Raw genomic sequence first — 23,278 nt, forward strand, 5'->3', positions numbered from 1 at the left:
ACCTTTTTGACTCTTGTAGCCAAATCTTGAACAAATAGTTTTCTAAGATTGTGCAAGGTCTGAAGTTCTTTGGCCTGAAAAACATAAATATAACTTAACTGTAAAGTTCTTAATTGAGAAGTTCAAGAATCTGAAAGATATGTTCTGAATATACGTAGCTTACCACAGTCTCTTCCAAACCCTTCAAGTCTTGTCTTGCTTGTTCTCGCCTATCTTGCATAACCCTGGAGTCACACACACACAAAAATCATTAAAATAACTCACTTTTCCTTTGACTCAAATTTACTTCCTATGATAAAACCAGACACAGACAGACCAGCTATGTTCAAAGTCTGCTCAAGTGAATTGGGAAACTCTACAGAGTGGGATTTCGGGCAGCATGAAAGGCCACAGGGGAAGGCAAGACAATTTCAATGCACTGGTGCATGTCTGTCAGCACAATGCTGAATTCAGGTTAAACTCTGTAGTCAACATTATGCCATTTCCTCCCAAATAGGCTCAAATGGTGAATTACTGTATATACTTGAAGATAAGCCGAGTTTTCAGCCCTTTTTATGAGCTGAAAAACTTCCCCCAGCTTATAATCGGTCAAGCCGGCAGCAGAGCCTGGAGGCCGTTGCTTGCAATATATGACATATTTATTTCTCATCTTACCCTCCCTTATCAGTGTTGACTTTTCCAAAGCCTCCCTCGCTCTTAACCAAGGGAATGTTTTGAAAAGGGAAAGAATCCCTTGCAAGTCAGGAAGAATATATATATATATATATATATATATATATATATATATATATATATATATATACACCCATTAATCTTATTAAAGCATTTTCTCCTGAAATATTTGTTAATTTCTGCTACAGATATATAGGCATTTCCCCCTGCAAGCCCTTACAATCCCTATCTACCTTTATATTTGTATCTATCTATCTATCTATCTACCTACCGTGTTTCCCCGAAAATAAGACAGTGCCTTCTATTAATTTTTGCTCCCAAAGATGTGCTAGGTCTTATTTTCAGGGAATGTTTTATTTTTCCATGAAAAAGAATTCGCATTTATTGTTGAACAAAAGAATGAGCATTTATTATATACTGTACAGTACTTGTCATCACAAACCAGCATAACCAGACAAACTGTGAAATCCTATTAAGAATTTGTTACTACCATTATTTCCATGTACAACTATCTATGGTACGTACATTTACCGATCCTGCATGCTCTGGTGTTCTGTTTCGCGGGCATGCTTCCAAACACAAACTTGGTTAGGTCTTACTTTTGGGGGAGGCCTTATATTTAGCAATTCAGCAAAACCTCTACTTAGGTCTTATTTTCAGGGGATGTCTTATTTTTGGGGAAACAGGGTATATACATTAATTTTATATATGAATGTCCCCCTCACATGTTTGCAAGTCTTTGCAAATCCTATATACATATAGATAGCTAGAGATTTCCATGCACCTGTATATCTGTATCTATGTGTATACATTATTTTATATATGAATTTTCACCTCACATGTCTGCAAATCTTTTTCAAATCCTATACAGATATAATTATTTAGAGAGAGATGTCTAGATAGATATATATGAATATATAGGGCTTGCAAATATTGCAGGGGAAATGCACACGCACACAGATTTCCAGATAGATATAAAAGTAAATATATAGGGCTTGCAAATATTGCAGGAGGAAAATGCACATATATAGAGAGAGGATTTGCAAATGTTTCAGGGGAAAATGCATATGTGAAATTTAATATAGAATTATAGATCTATATCTAGCCCTGCATTGTTTATGTAGGCATTGAATGTTTGCCTGTTACTATGTTGGAAGCTGGCCTGAGTCCCCATGGGGACATAGGGCAGGGTACAAATGAAGTTATTATTATTATTAATTATTATTATTATTATTATTATTATTATTATTATTAAGTTATTAATACCATATTATTTTGTTGACCCTACTTTCCCACTTACAGAGCAAGTTTACTGTTTTTCTTTGAAATACAGTAAATATTCAAAAACTTTTAACCTACTGATGCCTCAATATAATTTCATTGGGATCTATGTTCATTTTGAAATTTACCAGTAGCATTTTCCACCCTTGGCTTATAATCGAGTCAATAAGTTTCCCCAGTTTTTTGTGGTAAAATTAGGCGCCTCGGCTTATATTAGGGTCAGCTTATACTCAAGTATATACGGTATGTCATTTTTACTTCAGACCAATCCTTTCTATCCTGTCTAGCAACACATTTCAGAACACATTTATACAATCCAATCCTGTAACTAATAACTTTGGGGAAACTTTTTTTTAGAGTTAAAGAACAGATACCCTTAAAGTAGTTCAGCAGCCTCCACTGCAATACAGGGTCTCTGTCATTTTCCAATTACTGCCATTAAACAGAAAAGCTCAAAGAACACTAATATTTTACCCATACTTGCACTGTATTAAATGCACAAGAGCAGGAACTTATTACTCAAAACATGTCAGAATGTGGTTTCTTCAGATCAATGTTAGACATTCTGAAGCGCGAATTGTCTCGATTAACTAGTCCTACTTACGTAAGTTCATGCAGTTTTCTGCTTTTCTCCTGATCTGTAGTTTTCAATTTATCATGCTCAATTCTGAGTCGTTCTTGCTCAAGCATCATTTTCTGATTTTGACTGGACACACAGAGGGAAAAAATTAAAAACATCATACAAGATCAACATATCCTCATCTTGTGAGGTGACAGAACAGATAATTCAAACAGCTCTTTTTCTGCCAATAAACAAGATCACAGGTCACAGAAGATAATATTCTGTTAGGGAAGACCACAAGACTGTCTACCAATACCTAGAATGAACAGTGAAATTTAGAGAAATTCAAACAACAGAAAATCCATGCCAATTTTAACTATGAATTTTTAGTACTGTTTGTATTTAATTCTGTATTAATGTTTTGTATATTTGTATATTTTAAATTGTATACTAATGCTTTTATGTCAAGCCGCTTTGAGTCCCCTCTGGGTGAGATAAAGCGGGGTATAAATGAATATAATAAATAATAATTTTAATTATACATTTTGATTCCTAAAACGTTAACATTAAAATTATATTATTTTGGGAAAACACAGCAAAATTAGATATGAATCAAGGCTAACTGATATTTATTTATTTATTGGACTTGTATACCGCTACTCCCAATTTGGCTCGGAGCGGTTCACAAAATAGATAAAACAATACAGTTAGCATTAAATAACAATAAGAACAGACATAGCGCCAAGTTTTCACCCTACTCTTCCACTATAAAATTAATTTTGCCCTTAGAAAGAGACTCAGAGTGCTATTTCCCTTTCTCGCATAGCATTGAATCTAGTAGTTTTTGCAAAACTTACTCTTGAAGTTCAGTAATTAGTTTTTCCTTAGATTCAACTTCATCTCTCAGGCTGCTAATTTGCTTCTGATGGGTCTCACGGTGACTTTGAATCTGCTGCTCAACAGCTTGCTAAAGAACCAAATGTTCTGGTTACTTTACATTACAATCAGAAATTACATTTTTTGCAAAGTGTATTATAAGATGCCAAGACTTCACTTGCCTTGACTTCATTTGCAGTCTGAACCTTGTTTAAATGTTCCTTCTCCATTTCATGAACTTTTTCTGGTGAGAAAAAGGAAGCTTTCAGCAGGTTGACAGAAGCAGGTGTTTATCTCAATCTATTCAATGGCGATTATTAAAAGATCTTCTTCGGCCACTCCAAAAATAATATGCAACTTATACAAATAACTGGCACCTTAAACAATAGAAGATCATTGCAGGACAAGACTAATGGATGATCTTGCTGAGCATTCTTTTCAAAAAACCAGTCAGATGGTTTTCAGAGCTTAAAAAATGTACCTGTTCTGACTTACACACAAATTCAACTTAAAAACAAACCTATCTCGTTTGTAACTTAGGGACTGCCTGTACATTTCTAACCATGAACATAAAAGTAATTCATACTTTGTGCTCGGAGTTCAACCAGTTCATCATTAAGGGAATCCACAGATTCTTCAAGTTGTCTTTTCTTCTGTTCCACATTCTGAAGGTACTCTGTAAGTGACTTGATCTTGGCTTCATGCTTCGAGGATAAAAATATTATCAGTATTACAAGAAGGCAGATAAATGGAAGAATTTTGAAATATTGGTACTTTTAATCTACAAAATCAAAATTTACTGACAGAAAAGCACATACAACAGGAAATACCTTCATTATATGTGAAAATGGTACCGCCTTTAAAAGCCACTCCTAAACTACACTTGTACCAAGACAAAATCATTTGGAGTCATTTTTCTAAACAGTAACATTGATCAGGCTATTTTAAAGTAAGGTGTTTCAATATATGTATTTTATTGTATGTATTTTATGTTGATGTGTTTTGACTGTGCTGTATTAGTCTTGAGCTATGAGAAGCAGGTAACGAAATGTTTTATTTGTGGTAGCAGTATTAAAAGAAACTAATTAATAACTTTGGTTGAAATAGCAAAATCCTACATAGTAACATTTGAGAAATGTAAGAAGACACACTACAGAAACTTGTTATTTGGCATCTCTGCCTTTTGGAGTTCACTAGTACTTGTGCTCTCTTCTAATCTTATAGTCTTAATCTAAAACAAATGTAACTTTGGCACATTAATAATCTATAGTAGTGAATATTTAGAAACAAGATGGTAAACCAGAACCTATATGAAGACAAAACAGGCAAGCAATCTCTTTACTGTACAACACACTGTGGCATTAGTCCTGCCTTTTGATAAAGTTTTTAGAAGTACAATCTTCCTACACATCAAAAAAAAATTAAGCAGATATTACTTAACTGGCAGAGACAAATAACATTTACCTGTGATATACGAAGCTGACAGGCTGCAAGCTCTTTTTCATTTTCTTCCATTTTCTTATTGCTCTCAGTTTGTGTGCTTTCTAACTGCTTGCAGCGTTTTACCATAGTTTTCACCTCAGATTTCATTTTGCTGATGTAGAGTCTTGCAACCGTAAATTCTTCGTCTATCATGCCAGTTCCTTCTGGCTGCTGTGAAAGAAAAACTAGTGTTTAATTCCAATCATTTCAAAATCTAAAAATTGTGCATCAAATTCCAAGTTCAGCAAAGTGGGATTTTTTTCTATTATGTGCCTGCCAGATCAACTGTAACAAATGCAAATCCTCCCTGCCATCTCATTTACATGTAGAACACTGAAAGGAAAGCAAACTGATTTTCTGCAAAGTTACTATTTGTGGCAGATAGCAACTTTTCTTGTCTAACTTTTGAAATTAAAATATATTAGCTTGAGAACCTATCAAGCTATTGGCTAGTCCTTACAGCTACTTTTTGGCATTATTTTTTTTTAAAAAAAATAAGTCATTTAATGTCATTCCTTCATGACAGCTTGCAACACAGATACAAACAAAACTCAGATTAAAAAGGAACTGTAATAAAAGGCACTTCTAAACAATTAAATAAGCCATCCTACTAAGAACAGCACTGATTTAAAAGAGAACGCCTTTCAAAATAATGATACCTGAAAGCAGCATTCCATGGGCACTTGAGTAAGTAAACAAAAGGCAGCACCTAAGAGAGGTTTTGCTGCTTTTGGCATATAAAACAGCACAAATTTTAAGCTCTTTATTTTAAAAAAAGAAAATGTTGCTATCCACAGCAATGTTAAGCCAGCACCTTTATTGCTCTCAAAATATTCCCTGTAAATTAATCAACAGCACCAATATTTGATGGAAAAGAAGCTGACAACTATACTTGATAGGATCACATATACTATACTGGAAAATAACTACATATTCCTATGAATTTGCATTCACTTATATTTGCAGACAGAGAAATTATCATAACTGTTTCAAAAGCTGGAATCTAGGGTGGAGGGTAAGGAGAGGGGCTAGAATTCAGAAATGTAGCTCAGTTAGCAATTACCTTCACATCGTTATTTCCGACAGCAATCCCTATTTCTGCAAGATCTTTCAATAGCGATGCCATCATTTCTGTTGCACGTTTCTTCTGATGATTAGTCATTTCCTTAAGTTTTTGAAGTTCAGCATCTATACTAGCTAATGTTACCTAGAGATGGAAGAGAAAGATTTATGAAATATTAATTCTCCACAAAAGATGCTAATATAAAAATCTAAAACTACTGAAATGCAGACAACAGTGAAAGGATTTCTTGACCAGCAGTTTGGAGAATAGATCAATTGCCTTATTGATACAGTTCCTGCAAATCTACAGAACAGATTGCCATTTATTTACTTCTTTTTTGTAAGTGTACTAATAATGGATGGGATTATACCAGGAATAAATTAGGAATGTAAGAGATCATTTTTGAACAGTGGAGCCCCCGATGGCACAATGGGTTAAACCCTTGTGCTGGCAGGACTGCTGACCAACAGATCAGCAGTTCAAATCTGGGGAGAGCAGAGTGAGCTCCCCATGCAGGGACATGAGAGAAGCCTCTCACAAGGATGGTAAAACATCAAACATCTGGACATTCCCTGCGCAACGTCCTTGCAGACAGCCAATTCGCTCACACCAGAAGCGACTTGCAGTTTCACAAGTTGCTCCTGACACACACGCACACACAAAAATTAGAACATAGAAGAAATTACAAATGCATGTCTGAAACACTGATATGTTTGTAGTGTAAATGGCACAACACTGTGCATACAGATTTATACAAATATTCAGTATATTGTTAATGCTGCACAAAGGAGTTATATTGCAGGCCCTTATTCTTTTTTTTGATTTCTTACCGATTTCTGATTCAATTCATCACTAAGCAGCTCATATTCTTTTGCCTTGTCTTCTACTTCCTGCGACTTTTGATCATAGTTGACAGCAAGCTCCTCAAGGGCCTGAAGTACTTCTTTTACTTCCTCTTTAGAGGCATCGTTTTCAGCTTGAAGGCGATTTAATTCTGCTTGCATATTATCTTGGTCCCGCCTGGTAGAAGCCAGAAGCTACACAAAACATATGTCGATAGTGTACTTTAAAGCAGCTTTTCAATTAAATCTAAATATGGATTTATAATTTATTCCTTGCAGAATTTGTAATGCAATTATCTGCAACTAAGCATATCCTTGCCTATATCCAATCCTGTTGCCCCCGCTGGCGCAGCGGGTTAAACCACTGAGCTGCTTAACTTGCTGACCAAAAGGTTGGCAGTTCAAATCCGGGGAGCAGGGTGAGCTCCCGCTATTAGCCCCAGCTTCTGTGAACCTAGCAGTTCGAAAACATGCAAATGTGAGGTACCGCTACAGTGGGAAGGTAATGGTGCTTCATGCAGTCATGCCGGCCACATGACCTTGGAGACATCTATGGACAAAGCTGGCTCTTGGGCTTAGAAATGGAGATGAGCACTAACCCTCACAGTCGGATACGGCTATACTTAACATCAGCGGGAAACCTTTACCTTTATCCAATCCTGCTAATGCTCCCACAGAAGTGGTTATTATGAGCACTAAGCAATTGGAAAGCAACCACTTCTCAGTTTTAAGGTCCTAAAAACCTGTAACTATTTAAATGGCAAGAAAACGCACCAGAGTAGATTTCAAGCACTGGAGAACAAGGACAATTGAAGACAGCAAAAATGGAGATGCTACCGCTAGAATCGATGCTTAACTCTTGTGGGCTTTTAACTAGTCCGTTTACTAAAAGGGTTTGTCATAAGACTGACTAGCAAATCCTGAAACACTAAAAATCTTCTAATAAACAAAAATTCATGTAAGTCAATGGCCTTTAAAGGTATTTTTAAAAGAATCTGCAAAATATTGATAACAAGGACTTCATTTCTCATACATCTATAACAAAATCAGACACCCTACCGATAAAACCAATACTAACTAACATATGGATCATTTATCTGTTCTCATTGCTATATAATTCCTTGTTTGCTATATGCAACTAAAATAGAGAAGCTTACCTCTTCCTGGTCCAACATCTGTGTTTTTAGCTTTTCTACCAATTGGCTCTGTTGATTTATTTCTTCATCCTGATTTTTAAAAAAAGACATTTTTTTCTATAGCTTATTAAAAGGCTTCCCATTGATTTCAGAATGTTGGATTTAACTCCTTTCATTAGCATCAAATGCTTATGGTCAATTATACATGTATTACACATGTATTATCATTAAAGAGAGCAGAATACAGTTAATTTCTGATCTTCTAATATCAATTATCAGTTTATTTTACTTTGTTTCCTAATACACTGTGATATTTCTCTTTCAAGAACAATCTACTGAACCAGAATGCACAGGCATACATGTTTATTCTGATGTTCCACTAAATTCATTAAGAATTACTTCAGATTTAAATGTAGAGAATTTCACATTTAGACTTTGTGATTCTAAGGAAACAGAAATACAGTATAAGATAAAATACATTCAAGCTCAAAGCTTACCTTATCATCTAACTGCTTATACAACTTAGCGATTTCCTCCTCACACTTTCTCCTTTCAGCATCAGTAAAGTTGCCAACCACTCCAATAGTTGCAGTTGGTGTATCATTAGTTATAGTAACATCCTTATCCACTGCAAAGGCTTCCAAATTGGCTTTTTCCTTGTCGAACTGTTCATCAACAGGTACAGTCTCTCCTTCAAAACAAAAACTTCCATTTACATCACTTGCTGGAAATATGTGTACAAACTGACCCATTAGAATGGTTTGGACATGAGAAATTCAATAAACAGCCATCCTTTACATTTGTAAGATCAAAACTCACCCTAAAATTATCTCTTGCTGAATTGAATAGCTCAGCTTTGATATAGTTTTGAACCTATTCTGAGTTTTAAAAAAAACAAACCTGCGTAGCATTTAGTAATAGCAGATATATCCTAACAAATAGTCTTGGGCTGTTATGATTGTAGAAACACAATGTTACACACCTAGCCATAAGCTTCCCTGAATTTTAATATGCTTCCAACATTTTTACTGTGACGTACCAAAATAAAAACACACCTGGCTTTGATATGTGTGACACAACTCACCATTACGCCACCTATTGAGTTCATTTTCAAGCCACTGTATGGTGTTGCGTAGTGTCTTGTTTCTATCTTTTTCTCTTTCATACTTTTTCTTCCACTGCTCTGCGGTTAATTCTACATTAACACATACTGTGTTCTTGATAGTCTTCGCTCTAGAAAGGCAGATTAGAATTCAGTCATGTTCAGTGATACAGGATACTTGCCAGCTCATATGGGAGCTAGGTTTTGATCTACACCAGGCATGGGCAAACTTTGGCCCACCAGGTGTTTTGGACTTCAGCTCCCACAATTCCTAACATTTGGTAGGCTGTTAGGAATTGTGGGAGTTGAAGTCCAAAACACCTGGAGGCCTGAAGTTTATCCACACTTGACAGTTTACATTCTTAAACTCTTTACTCACCTTTGACCAAACAACAGTGTAGATTTTGTTTCTGATTCATTATAGGATGATGGTGAGCAGCAAATGACGATTGTGGTTCTGCAGTTGCCACCTAATGAATCTTGTAAGATTCTAGTCATTTTACTATCGCGATATGGAACATATGTCTGTAAATAAGAAAAAGGTATCCAAAGTTTAATTTATAAAAACTATTTTTGTGGATAGGTTTAAACTTTAAACATATTCAAAAGAGAAATATACTTACACTGTTTTCAGCTAAAGCAGAGATGACATTTCCAAGAGCCGACAAAGATTTATTGATATTCTTAGCTTCATCCAATACAGCACCTTCTGCTCCTGTTTTACTAACCTGACAAAATAGCACAACATAGCATAAAACAAAATAACATGGAAATTTTAAGGAAGTTTAAATGAACTATGTTTTATTAGATGAACCTTTGGCCTAAGTTCAAAGAGCCACAAACAGTGTGCAGCGGTTCTTCATAAATATAAATATAATATATTGTATGTATATATATTTGTAAACCGCCCTGAGTCCCCTTTGGGGTGAGAAGGGCGGGATATAAATGTCACAAATAATAATAATAAATTCTTTCCTGTTGAAACATATCTACTTCAATAACAGAAACTGAAGATCAGGCTAAGAGGTGATGAATCTGCTAACATTTTAATAAGGACAGATCTAATTGTAAAATCAAAGCTCCTGTGGTACATTACAGTAACAAGACTAAGGACCCAAAATGTTCCACCCCTTAAGAAAAAGATTGAAATATATTAAATTATCCCTTCACCTAGAAAGACCAATTTGCTATACATATTACTCCCTCACCTAGACCCATTTTATAAGTGGCTTTTGAAAACAAAGACATCTTACAGGTAGCAAATTTGTCTAGATTTGGATATCAACACGGGAATGTTTTTGAACATCTAACTTCTGCTGATCAAGTACAATCCTGTGAAAGTTTTCTTTACAAAAAAGAAGCATCAATTCATGCAAGCACCTTTACTGTTTGAGAACAATTTAAACAATTATATTATCTGGCAAAGTAGACTTAGAATAGCTTTCAAATTAAAATGGATGTTTTTCATTCATAGCACTTTCATTCTGAATTTACTCAGCATCAGAAGATATATCATACTTGAACATTAAAAATGTAGACATTATGTCTTCTGTTGGCAAATAACTGAAAAGTGAGAATTTCAACTTCTAAATCAATCAATATCTTGTAATCTCTGTTACTAATTCACAGAATGTCATGTTCTATTAGAGAAATCTAAATTATAATATTTTCCTGATATACAGGCAGTCCCCAAGTTACGAACAATATGTGTGTGAGTTTGGTTGGAGTTACACTTAAAAATTGACCTGTTCTGCCTATATATAAAAGCTTTGGATAGCATAGGGAAGGGTTAACACCATTGTGATGTTTGTTTTGCTGTCTCTGCCCTTGTTCAGAAGATTTCATCTCACTTTCTGTCCCTTTGGTTGGACTTTGAAAAATTTGGCTTGTTGTGGAAACAAGGACTGGTGATAAAGCCTTAAGTAGATGCAGATTTTTCCCAGGATGACTCTTTCAGGAGTTGATTTCCCTTCCTGGGATCTCTCTCATTTCCTGTTGTTTCAACCCCGTTCTTAACCATGAGTTGTCTGCAATGTTAGGAATTGTAAATTACCCCGCATTTTTTAAGTGATCATTCCTCTGGCCTAACCACATGTGAAAGTGCTGTGTCACTGTAATCAGGGTGTGGAGGCTGATGTAATAGGGGAGGTATCAAAGTTGTGTTCTCCCTAATGAGGTTTGATGAGGAATGGATGGTGGTTGTTGGAGAGATGCTGCCGGAGTGGAGAGAAAAATTGTAAAGTTTGCATATATTGTATACACAGTATATATTTCTGCAACAAAGAAGAGAAAAGCCTTCCTGTGTATTTTTGGAAAGAACAACTGTGTCTGTATGTTCCTCTTACTGCAGAAGTCTACTACACCTGGTTCTGTAACTGGAGTCACTGGAGTTCCTTCCGCACTATCAGGTTTTTTTATTGTATAAATTCTCCGACATTGGCTATGGGCCAAATAAAACAACTGATATGCAAGTCGGATGCTTGTAATTTGGGGACTGCCTATTCCAATCCTTATTATTTTAGAAATTCTCAAAATGGTGCATTCTTGAATCAGAATAGTTAAGGATTTAAAGGCTGTAAAGGCTCTCAGATTACATAAAGTTATTCTGAATTATCACGTTATCTTAATTTTAACAACAAATGACAGAAAAAAAACACAACTAAAGACCTATTTCTGCTCATTAGCATATGGAGAGGAGGAGGATTAGTTAATGAGAGAACATTTCTGGATCCTGATTGAGAAGCATGCTGTATCTGGGCTCTGTTAGTCTATGTCAGCCCAATTTACCACCATAGGTTACATAATCCAACCCACACAATGGTGTTGAACTTCAGTTGGCTTTTGTAAATTACTGTAAACATTTATTTAGATTTTATGTCACTATAATAATTCTTGTTTGATTCTGTCTGACTATATTGGTTTAATTTATCAATGTTATGTTTAATTTGATGTTAGGTTTTTAACTCTGTTTCCATATGTTTTATGAAGGCATTGAATGTATGCTGTTGTTTGTTGGAATCCACCCTGAGTCTCTTTGGGGAGATAGAAATAAAGTTGTTGTTGTTGTTGTTGTTGTTGTTATTATTATTATTATTATATTGATAGACTGAATGAAGTGAGAGCTCATTTTCAGATGATTTGATAGAATAAGTATTCTCATACAATTATAAAAATATTTTTCAAGTACAAGCTTCTCTATAGAAAATAGCAAAACTCATAAATTCCCACTGGCTACCCTTGGGACCATATATGAAAAATAAGCAAGATCTAGGGGGAAAGAAGTTTAAATTATGTTAATAGGTGAAAAGCATTACAAAAGGAATATACCAGCAGTGGAGAAAGCAGACTATGGCTAGTGGTAAGACCAAATACTGAAAACGAAGATGCTTTGTTCAAATAGTCATTTCAAAATATAAAAGTATTACCTTTTCACTCCCTGCCAAGTCAACAAGGTAGAGCTTTCCACTCAATTTCTGCTCTGTTTGAGTATTTTCTTGTTTTACATTAATGAGAAAGATGCTATGACTTCGAGAGCTATGTTCATTCATGTCTGGAATAGAATTTTTTTAGAAATGTAAAAACATGCATTCTTTTAGTTTGAGAACCTAATAATCAAAATAGAAGAAGCCATTTGGCTAAGCTACAAAAATCACCTATATATTTGCTTCAGAACCGGGCCAAGAGAACTGATATACTCTGTTTCCCCAAAAATAAGACAGTGTCTTATATTAATTTTTGCTCCCAACGATGCGCTAGATCTTATTTTCAGGGGATGTCTTATTTTTCCATGAAGAAGAATTCACATTTATTGTTGAAAGAGCATTTATTATATACTGTACAGTAGTTGTCATCACAAACCAGCATAACCAAACTGTGAATCTTATCAATAATTTCTTGTTACCACCATTATTTCCGTGTATAAATCCATGGTACATACATTTACCAATTCTGCATGCCCTGGTGTCCTGTTCAGCAGGCATGCTTCCAAACAAAAACTTTGCTAGGTCTTACTTTTGGGGGAGACCTTATATTTAGCAATTCAGCAAAACCTCTACTAGGTCTTATTTTCAGGGGATGTCTTGTTTTCAGGGAAACAGGGTAGGTCTACCCAATATAGTTGCATACATCCTTCTTAGAGTCATATTTATTTTTCTTAGTAGAAGCAGAAAAGGAAACTGGTACTTCATTTCAAATAGCCCCAAACAACACCAAGTTTTTTTCTTGACAAAACAAATACCCCACCAACAGCAGAAAGGTTTCACACTTTTTTCAGAATGTGTAGAGAATTACATTACTGATAATGCATCTCCTGCTTCTAGCCAATTTGATGATGACAAATCCAACTTTTCTCCTCTTGCCCCTACAGAGAAATTTAGCTGTCTATGTTCAAAACCTCATGATTTGCAAATGAGGAAAAAGGCCACACTTAACATTTATTTTATATTTTCCCAAATAGGAAAAAGAGATCCTCTTTATTTAGTTCAGAACAAAATTTAGTAATTTTTCAAAATGCTAACACAGAGAACCTTATGTTTAAATATATATGGAAAAATGTATCACTTACTTGTAACGGCTACATGTCTGTTTGATTTTCCTTCATCTATAGTATCCATAACTTCATCTGGACTACATACAAAACGTTCAGTACAACCCTTTGAAAATACAAACAACATGTGATTAACAGATAAACAAGATCTCCAAAGTGCTAAAATACCTACCTAGTTCTTATACTAACCTTCACATAAGGTACTCTGTTTTTGTCCTCATGAACAGAAAGATTGGTCTTTGAGACTGAAAGAGAAACAAGTATTAGAAAAACTAAATTTCCTTTAAACAGAAAAGAGAAATATTTTGAAATCCTGATTTTGGCTGTGATAAACCAGATATCTTGGGATACCTCACATACAAGGTAAAATTATGATGGATATCCAATTTTGTTCTTCAGTAGAAATTCTGAATATACACTTTGTCCTAAGATCAAGGTTTAGTTAGCTGTCCTCACCAACAGCTGTTGATAAACCTATGCATCATAAACTTGTCTATATCTGTTTTAAAGCTAGCCTAGCAGTCATCACCATAATTTGTGGCAATAACTCTATAATGCAATGAGTAATTTATACAGCAGACCCTTAGATAACTGGCACCTGTGAGGATTGGTAGATGTCAGACAAATGCAGTTTCTTGTTGCTTGAGAATTATAAAAATAGATCCATCACTATACCTCATACTATACCATGCAATAAATCTTGTATTGACTTGGTATTAATATCAAAACACAATAAATAAAAGCAAATTAAGACGAAGACAAACTTAACTTCATGTAACACAGTTTTGCTGTATTACTGTATTAAAAAACAGGTTTTTTATTTAAAGCATTATTTCTTCAATGTCTTTGCTTGAGAGTTCTAGTTGCTCGAGTTCCAGTTAACTGAGAGTCTAATGTATACAAAATTGCTGATAATGAACTTGTTAATGACTAGCTACATCTCTTTCACTGCATCATGTCATTTTTTAAGGAAAATGCTTTAGTGAATTTTAAATTCTGCAGTTAAATGAGAAATATATACTCTCTAAATATATACTCTTAGCATATCCCAGGTGACATTTTCAGTGAACTTTCCATTAGAGCACCTTCTTTTTTCATAGGTTGTCATATCAAATATAGATCAGCTGATATATAAGTGAAGACATTTTTTCTCTAGTGTGTACTTGTGTAACGTTATTACAACTTGACAGATTCTGACAGACAGGAGGACAAAGTTCATGTTATTTATATTAAATGCATTTCCAGCTCCAGGCAGCTATATGCACTGAACAAAAGCTAATAAGCCTTGGAAATGTATTATTGATATCCCCACCAACAGACTACATAATTCTTTTTCTAATAATAGAATAATGTGACCTGCCTTACAGATTTGTTATAAAGGTTTCTAATGACATATACAAAGCTCTCAGAGTAGTTAGGATATATTTGACTTGCAAAATACCTTGTGCAAAAGCAAGCATCACTAAATTGACTTGGACTTTCATATAGTATTTAAAGGAATACTTTGCAGTACCATACACACATTACCAAACAAATGAAGACACGATATATTTGTATAATGTACCAAAGGTTTAACAAAGTGTTTTATTACACTTTAATTGCTAGCATTCTGCATTCACCATAGTACAAGCACAAGGTTTCATTATTAAAAGCCTGAGGCATCTGCCACAAGCCATGAGCTTTTAATTACCTTCTATTTTATAAACCAAACTAAATTTCCTTCTGCTCATTATCTCTTTCATTTTCTGACCTCTGTCACCTCTCACACTGTTACCATCCACGCATCTCACTACTTCCTCCATATGAAAGTACTACCCTCAAAATGATTCCACACTATCATGCATTGCTCTTAGTCTTCCCTTTCTTTCTGAACAATTTGGTTCCATTACACCATATTAGCAACACAAGAGTCGTGTGCCCTTAAAGAAAAAAAAATGCATATACTCACCATCCAAAAGATCCCTTATTTTATCCAGATAAATTTCAAAATATGATACCTGAAAGAATATAGAAATCTTAGGTCAACACAATACTCTTTCTACAGACAGTCAACTATTATTGTGATGGTACATATCTGTAAACCTGATTTTATTGCTGTCCACAATAATCTTTATATAGTTGAAACACAGTACACAAATATATTAATGAAGGGCTGGACAACGTATGGCTCGTCATAGTTATTCAACTTCAATTCCCATCATCCCTTTCTATTAGCTATGCTCATGAGAGCTGAGGAAGTCACAGTTCAGCAGCTTCCGGTGAGTCAAAGGTTGTTTGAGGTATGTCATTGTGGGACTTCTAAATTAAACAGGACACATCCATCTCCAGTTATGTCCTATACTGATGAATATCTTGAATACAAATTGAAAAAAATTACCTTAATATGAAACTCCAGATTTTCATCCATAGAATAAATATAATTGAAAATATCTTGAACTATCCTTGGAATGATCCCCATTCCATCTGGATCATGCAGTTTCCCCTTAATATAGAACAAAGATGAGTTAATTCTTGTAAAGTCCGCTTATTCCAAACATTTAAAGCGTTGCTAACGAGAACATTTTAAAAATTGTAACTAATTTATAGGATAAACTAATGACTATAATGATGCACAAATCTAATAGAACTCTCACAGTCATTTCAACTTTGGAAGGTTGCTACATGTTAAATTTTCTTAGGGAAATTTATGGAATGCACAAACCAATCATTCATGTTTTTAGTCAGAAATTTAGGTTTATATCCACAGCTTGAAAAAATGTTTTTAAAAAGCAAAGGCTACTGACAGTATCAAACTGCTGCTGATACCAAGGGCCCACTGTACTCTGTAAAATAGGATACTCTCTCCTCCCTCACTTTTGTTTGCCTAACCCATCTCACACCAATTACTGTTCAACATTAGGGTATTATATAATGGATCTCACAAATCAAAGCAGATTCAAACGAAAAGTGCATACAAAAGCAATCTCCATTTATGCACAGGACTCGATGGAATTATTATCATTAGGCTCTTCAATTCCCACAGAGGTATGAAAACCCACTGGGTGACCTTGGGTAAGTCACAGAAAAAGGCAAAAACAAAACCCTCTAAACAAATCTTGCCAATAAACTCCTATAATTGGGTTGCCTTAAGTCAGAAACAACGAACATATAAACAACAAACACCTGGAATATATACCTTTGGATTCAGAAATATGTTTCAGTTTTACAGAGGGGACTGAGGAAACACAGTAACATCTTACCTCCATAGTGTGAGTCTTCCCAGATGACGTTTGCCCATAAGCAAATATTGTACCATTATATCCTTCAAGTACATCTGGGAGAAAAGAAAATGCATACCAATGTCAAAATTTCACAAGAGCTCACATAAAGGCCTCTTGAAACCAATGTTTTTCCAGATGTTTTTAACAAGCCTTGCAACAAGGACCACATAATCTTGAGTGTAAGAAAGGAACCCTTCATACCTCAGTTGCTAATTCCAACTAGAGTAGACCCACTGAATCACAAGCTGAATAATACATTAATTTATTTTATTTATTCATCGTGTCAGAAGCGAAATGAGGATACAGTTATAATGTATAAAAAACCCACAGAGTCTAAAAAAACAGTTGGCATTATACCAAATTTCCTTTGACCAGTAGCTGGCCACTCGGAGTGCCTCTGGTGTTGCTATAAAAAGGTCCTCCATTGTGCATGTGGCAGGGCTGAGATTTCATTGAAATAGGTGGTCTATGGTTTGCTCTTCTTCACACTTCCATGTTGTGGACTCCACTTTATAGCCTCATTTCTTAAGATCGGCTTTGCATCTCATGGCACCAGATCTCAGTCTGTTCAGCACCTTCCAAGTTGCCCAGTCTTCTGTGTGCCCAGGAGGGAGTTTTTCATTCAGTATCAGCCACTGATTGACGTTCTGGGTTTTAGTCTGCCACTTTTGGACTCTCACTTGCTGAGGTGTTCCTGAGATCGTAGGAAGTTGTTTCTTGAATTAAGATGTCGGCATGCTGTCTGATATCCAGACAGAGAATAGGCCGGAGATGGCAATGCCATGGTCCTTTCATTACTGGCTGTTACTTCCTCAAGTATCTCAGGTGGTACAATACTGGCTAAGCAGTATAATTTCTGCAGCGGTGTAGAGTGTAGACATCCTGTGATAATGCGACATGTCTCATTACAGGCCACATCCAGTTTCAATGTGATGAGACGTATTCTATACTGGGCATGCGTATTCAGCAGCAGGGTAGCAAAACGCAAGGGCAGATGTCTTCATTGTTATTTGTGATCCTCAGGTTGTGCCAGTCAGCTTCCATATGATATAATCTCTAGCACCCACTTTTTAAACAATAATACATTAATACAATCATATAAATACCCTTTATTCAATTAAAGCAATCTAGTTAAGATTTGCAATTGTATTTAAACCATGGATCTAGACTTCTGTCTTCCTTATTTTAATCAATTTCACAAACGGTTAAACTATGTCAGGTTAATGGAGAATAAAAACTGAAGGGGAACTCCAATTTATTGCAAATCACTGACTAATTCCAGCACATACTACTACTACTACTACTACTACTAATAATAATAATAATAATAATAAACCTCATTTATATCCTGCTACCATCTCCCTGAAGGGACTCGGGGCGGCTTACAAAGCCACTCCAAGGTGTACATATAACATACAGCAAGTAAAAAAACCGTACATAAGTATAAACAAGTCACACTGAAAACATTCTGAAGTAGTGTCAGATTTAAGAAGCAAACCCGTTTTTTGTATGACCTGAACTATATTAATCACCTACTCTCCTTGCTATGATTTGTAGCTCAAAATCACAGATAAAAGATAAAATGGTTGGAGCATTATGTTCAAAATTTCATTTTGTCACTCATGCTTTCTATATGTGATTGTGCATGTGTGCCTAGATGTACATGTCAAGTACTCACCTTTGACAATCTTTTTTGCGCAGTCGTTATATACTTGCTCCTGTGATGTATGTGATTGGAATACACGATCAAATGCATAAGGCTTAGACTGGAAAAGAAAAGACTGCAATTAGAGCAAACCATTACCATTTCAGATAATATGGGCTTTAATATTATTTTTTTACTTCATAAGTCTTTAAAATAAACAATAGGGATAGGTGAGATATTGTCATTTTTAAAACGTACTATAAATTCTGGTAAAATGCATAGCTAATGCATGCAGTTTTTTTTAAAAAAAGGGATTACATTCTGTATTTTTAAATTGTCAAAGGTAAGACAGTTAAACTAACAATTATTCCAAAACAAATTCAAAAGGCTCTTTTGTATAATTCACTGACACATGGAGTATATTAGAAAAGACTGAAGTTTTTCAGACTCAAAGATATGCTGCTTACACACAAGAAACTATAAAGTCAACTATAAAATACAGATGAGAACATGTTTTTAGAAAAGTATCTGCTAAGCCAAGTCTTCACTCGTGTGCTCTTAAATACACACGAGTTTAACTCCAAATCTATAGAAAATGGAATTCAAATGAGTTCTATGAAAAATATGACCAGAAACAGAGTTTACAAAACTTACCTAATTGTGTTTTTAAGTCGTTATCTAGTAAGTGTCATAAAGCTGGCAACAGCAATCACTAATTCTGAAAATTACCCAAACTATGATCCAGTGTACAGTGCATTTTTATGGCCTAAACATTTGAGCTCACAAACTTACTTTGAATAATTTCAATAATATCTCAAGTGCAAACATTCTGTAGCTTGTTTTTAAGAACAAGTATAAACAGTATTAGCAAAATACATAAGCTTCAGAAACATTTTGTCTGTACAACATTTTCTGATATATAAAACCTATGACAAAATGATTTTGCAAGATGAGGTGCTCTTCATGCTCTATAAGGTAAAAAAAAAACTCAGACATGCAATTAGCTGGTAGACTTCTTGCAAGCATCCCACATTTCAAATGTCTGCCTGACTCCGATTCACTTGTTCAGTGAATACATTTAAGTGAAACAGAAATAATATTTCTCAGACTTCCCATCCGGCTCTATTCCCATTCTTTCTGAGGTGTGCTTCTACTTTATTCCAATCTCCAGTATATAGAGACTATGCACAATTTGAAGGACACATTTTTGGCAAATCAGGGTAGATGAAGCCAAGAAGCACTTGACATACAACTGCAACAAAATGCTGGAAACAAGCCAGTCAAAATTCCAAAAGAGAAGTAAAAACTTGGTCAGAAAAATATAAAGTCTGTGAAAGGCACTTTCAAGATTTAAAGTATCACAGACATCTTCCATGTGTTTTAGTACACAGAAATAATATATCAGAATTGACTGTGCTAGATTTCTCATTTTCACATCCACTCATTAGACAATTCACTCTATTAAACAGAAAACTTCAACATTTGCGGGGGGGGGGGGGGGACTAAACTGGTTTCAAAACTTTCAAATGTATGCCCAATGCGGACCGTGGATTAGGATTTGGGAGATCCAGGTCCAATCCCCACAGAACCATGAAAAGTGTTCAATGTTCTGCTGAGCCACCCTAATGAAGGTGAGTGATGATAAAAAGGGAAAGATCTCCCTCCCTCTCTATGAATCTATAAGTTTACTAGAATGGGGAGAGAAATTGAAATAATAAAACCAGTTGCCTTCCTAGACAATGATAGCTCCATTTCAGTTATCTACACACTACCCTAGAAATTATCAGGCTCATGTAATTAGGAGCTGCCATTGACAACTGTTCTGAAGCTACTTAGTACAAAATACATTTTCCTGATTTGGAATAGGAAAGCATCTCTGTACTCTTTCAAATGCAACATTGTCTCTTGCTTTGTTTGCAAACTCAACTGTGACATAAAGAATTGATCCTTAAAAACACTTGTAACCTAAAACCAGGTTATTAGCCCTGACTATTCCCCAATGTCAAGAGTATTTTTCCAGTGCGATAAACCAGGCCTTTGCCATTTGGATCCCTTCAGATGTCATCCTTAAGCCCCACCTAACAATAATCACACATGATGAAAGCTACTTCATGACATCTGGAGGAAGTGAAGATGAGGAAAGCCAATCTAAATAACTAAAGCGTGATAACTATGAAGAAAGGGATTCCAATATTGAGGTCCCCAACATGCAAAACACTTCACAAGCTGATTCACCAGGCACTCAGGCCTCTTCTACACTGCTAATCCACATTATCTGCTCTGAACTGGATTATGAGTCTACACTGCCATATAATCCAGTTCAAAGCAAATAATCTGGATTTTATATGGCAGTGTAGAAGGGGCCTAAGTCATCTTTACAGCTTCAGGAATAATGTCTTACTTTTCCAAACATTTTAATATTTAAAAGTTTAATTTATTAATTTTAGGCAATTATCCAGTTTCACTCATTTTAATGTTTCAATTACTCCTATATACTTTACTGTATCATTGTATATATTTTATTTAAGCATGTTATATTTGAATAGTAGGATCTCTATTAAATCATATAAGGGCAGTGCTCGCATATAACATCTTCAAATAAATTTAAATATTTCCTCATGATGATTATACAAAAAGTAGAAATTTCTTATTTGAACTGAGCTGCAAAAATCTCTATATTAGTCCAGATTACTTCTGTAGTCTCTGTTCAAAATAGTATTTTATACTGTGTTTATCATGACTTTTATGTGCCTTCAAGTTGTTTCCTACTTAAGGTTTCCCTAAGGAAAACATATGATGGGTTTTCTTGACAAAGTTTGCTCAGAATGAGTTTGTCTTTGCCCTTTTCTGAAGCTGAGAGAGAAGTTTGCACAAGGTTTCCATGACTGAGTGGGAATTTAAACCCTGGTCTCGAGTTTTAGTGTAATATTCTAACCACTACACTTCCTTTAAAAAGAAGATACTTCATACAGAAACATGGTGAGAACAGAATTATTCAAAAACAGCTCCAAATGGGCCTCATTTATTATCCTAGTAAGGATGGGAGTTTCAGGGAGAGCATGGGGCTTGAGCAAATCACACTGAGGAAACTTCATTGTGCAACTTCAGCATGTGGGCTGGAGGTTTCCCACTGGTGCTTCAGGAGGTTCACTAATTAAATTCGAAAAGTCAAAACATTAATTACTTATTTTTGCCCTAGATTATCATAGCTGCACCGGAAGCTATAACAAAGGTAAAGAAAGATTATGTTCTGCATTTCACTTGAAATTTTGCAGCAATTTGCAAAGTGGGGTGAAACTAACATAAGAAACTGATATAACTAAACCCCTTCAGGAACATAACACAAACATATGAAAAAAGAGGGAGAGAAACTACTTAAACTAAAGGATAAAGAACTTACATTGTACTAGCTGTGCCCGGCCACACGTTGCTGTGGCGAAGTATGGTGGTATAGCAAATAAAGCATTGAGGAATTGGTGGTAGTTAAGGTAAAGGGTAAAGGTTTTACCTTACATTAAGTTCATTATAAATGGGTTGTATAGCTGTGTGGAAGGGCCTTGAGTCTACACTGCCATATAATCCAGTTAAAATCAGATAATCTGTATTTTATAGGCAGTGTGGAAGAGGCCTAAGTGAGGCCTAACTCTGCCTGTCCCCTGGGCTGAGTGGGTTGCTAGGAGACCAAGTGGGCAGAGCTTAGCCTTCTAACTGGCAGCAATTGGATGAAAAGAATTATTCCTCTCCCTCTAATTAGGACTTTATTTTTCTTTTCTTTTTGTTGTATGAACATAGAGGCATGGATGAGGGGTTGTGCTGCCAAGTTTAGTGTTTCTGGGATGTGTAGTTTTGTTGTTTTGTCCTAGGCCGAAATTTCATTACCCTTTTATATATATAGATGTAAAAGAGACAGAAAGCAAATATAGCTATTTGTGATGGGTCTGCACAATAAAGACAATTTTTGACCGTGTTTAATAGATTTTAGATAAAAGAAAGAGAAACTTAACTGGAGTTATTTTGCCTTGCAGCAATAGCTACTGGCTAACACCCAAGCTTGTCTGTTCCTATCTCGATTCCTAGTTGCTGGAGTTTAAATACTTTTTAATTTTATTGCTCACTAACATCAAGATGTTTTTCAACTCCTGCGCATCATCTGAAAGCTATATCACGAATCCCATGCCAATAAGTATGACCTACATGGAATTACTCTTTCTCGCCCAAGGCTTGGTGAGGACACAATGTATTCTTTAATCTCTTGGAATCTTGCCATATGCTTTATAGCCTTTATATTGTTCTTCTTCACAGCAGCTACTTGAAAATAAAAGTATAATTTATATTTTACATATGGTTACAGAAAAGGGAGATATTGGATTTCTTTCACCCATAGCTGAGCTGAGATATGGATCAAAACTAATGCCTAACAGAGTCAAAAAGTCTTTCCCATTGATAACCACTGGTAATACAGGGCCAAGCAATGTTTGCCATTCTTCTATTCTCCCCCATTCTTTCACACAGCTCACCTAAATAAAAAAATTAGCACTGTAGATGGTTCCATATTCTTACTTCGTCCTATAGTTGAATTAATTTTATAGGTGAAGCATCCAATACAACGGAGTGGCAGGCATACTATGCTGTAAAATGAAATAGGTAGGCTTGCAGTGGCTTTTTACAGATGAACCTCTTCACTGGTTAGCAAGCCAATTACTAATTACCTGGTCTATTCCCATGTCAGGAATACCGGGTACATTCTCAATATATACTGAGTAAAACAAATTCAGACTCTATCTGCCATCTTAGATGAAGTTTTATATTGT

General features: G+C 35.3%; 1 protein-coding gene across 2 annotated transcripts in view; it reads right to left on the reverse strand.

Moving 5' to 3' along the window:
- Positions 1-23,278, reverse strand: part of kif5b (kinesin family member 5B) — a 33,553-nt gene that overhangs the window by 5,687 nt on the left and 4,588 nt on the right. For both annotated transcript variants that reach the window (XM_003221958.4, XM_008112340.3), the window contains exons 2-22: positions 18,501-18,588; positions 16,802-16,875; positions 15,940-16,044; positions 15,511-15,559; positions 13,752-13,807; positions 13,581-13,668; positions 12,442-12,566; positions 9,640-9,744; positions 9,396-9,541; positions 8,999-9,147; positions 8,412-8,605; positions 7,936-8,004; positions 6,767-6,973; positions 5,937-6,080; positions 4,856-5,044; positions 3,978-4,095; positions 3,574-3,635; positions 3,373-3,482; positions 2,558-2,659; positions 164-224; positions 3-74 (exon numbers count right to left, since the gene is read on the reverse strand). In XM_003221958.4, the coding sequence (XP_003222006.1) occupies positions 3-74; positions 164-224; positions 2,558-2,659; positions 3,373-3,482; positions 3,574-3,635; positions 3,978-4,095; positions 4,856-5,044; positions 5,937-6,080; positions 6,767-6,973; positions 7,936-8,004; positions 8,412-8,605; positions 8,999-9,147; positions 9,396-9,541; positions 9,640-9,744; positions 12,442-12,566; positions 13,581-13,668; positions 13,752-13,807; positions 15,511-15,559; positions 15,940-16,044; positions 16,802-16,875; positions 18,501-18,588 (2,313 nt within the window). The remainder of the gene's footprint in view (positions 1-2; positions 75-163; positions 225-2,557; positions 2,660-3,372; positions 3,483-3,573; positions 3,636-3,977; positions 4,096-4,855; positions 5,045-5,936; positions 6,081-6,766; positions 6,974-7,935; positions 8,005-8,411; positions 8,606-8,998; positions 9,148-9,395; positions 9,542-9,639; positions 9,745-12,441; positions 12,567-13,580; positions 13,669-13,751; positions 13,808-15,510; positions 15,560-15,939; positions 16,045-16,801; positions 16,876-18,500; positions 18,589-23,278) is intronic.

Source organism: Anolis carolinensis, chromosome 6, assembly GCF_035594765.1.
Source record: "Anolis carolinensis isolate JA03-04 chromosome 6, rAnoCar3.1.pri, whole genome shotgun sequence".
NCBI lineage: Eukaryota > Metazoa > Chordata > Lepidosauria > Squamata > Dactyloidae > Anolis > Anolis carolinensis.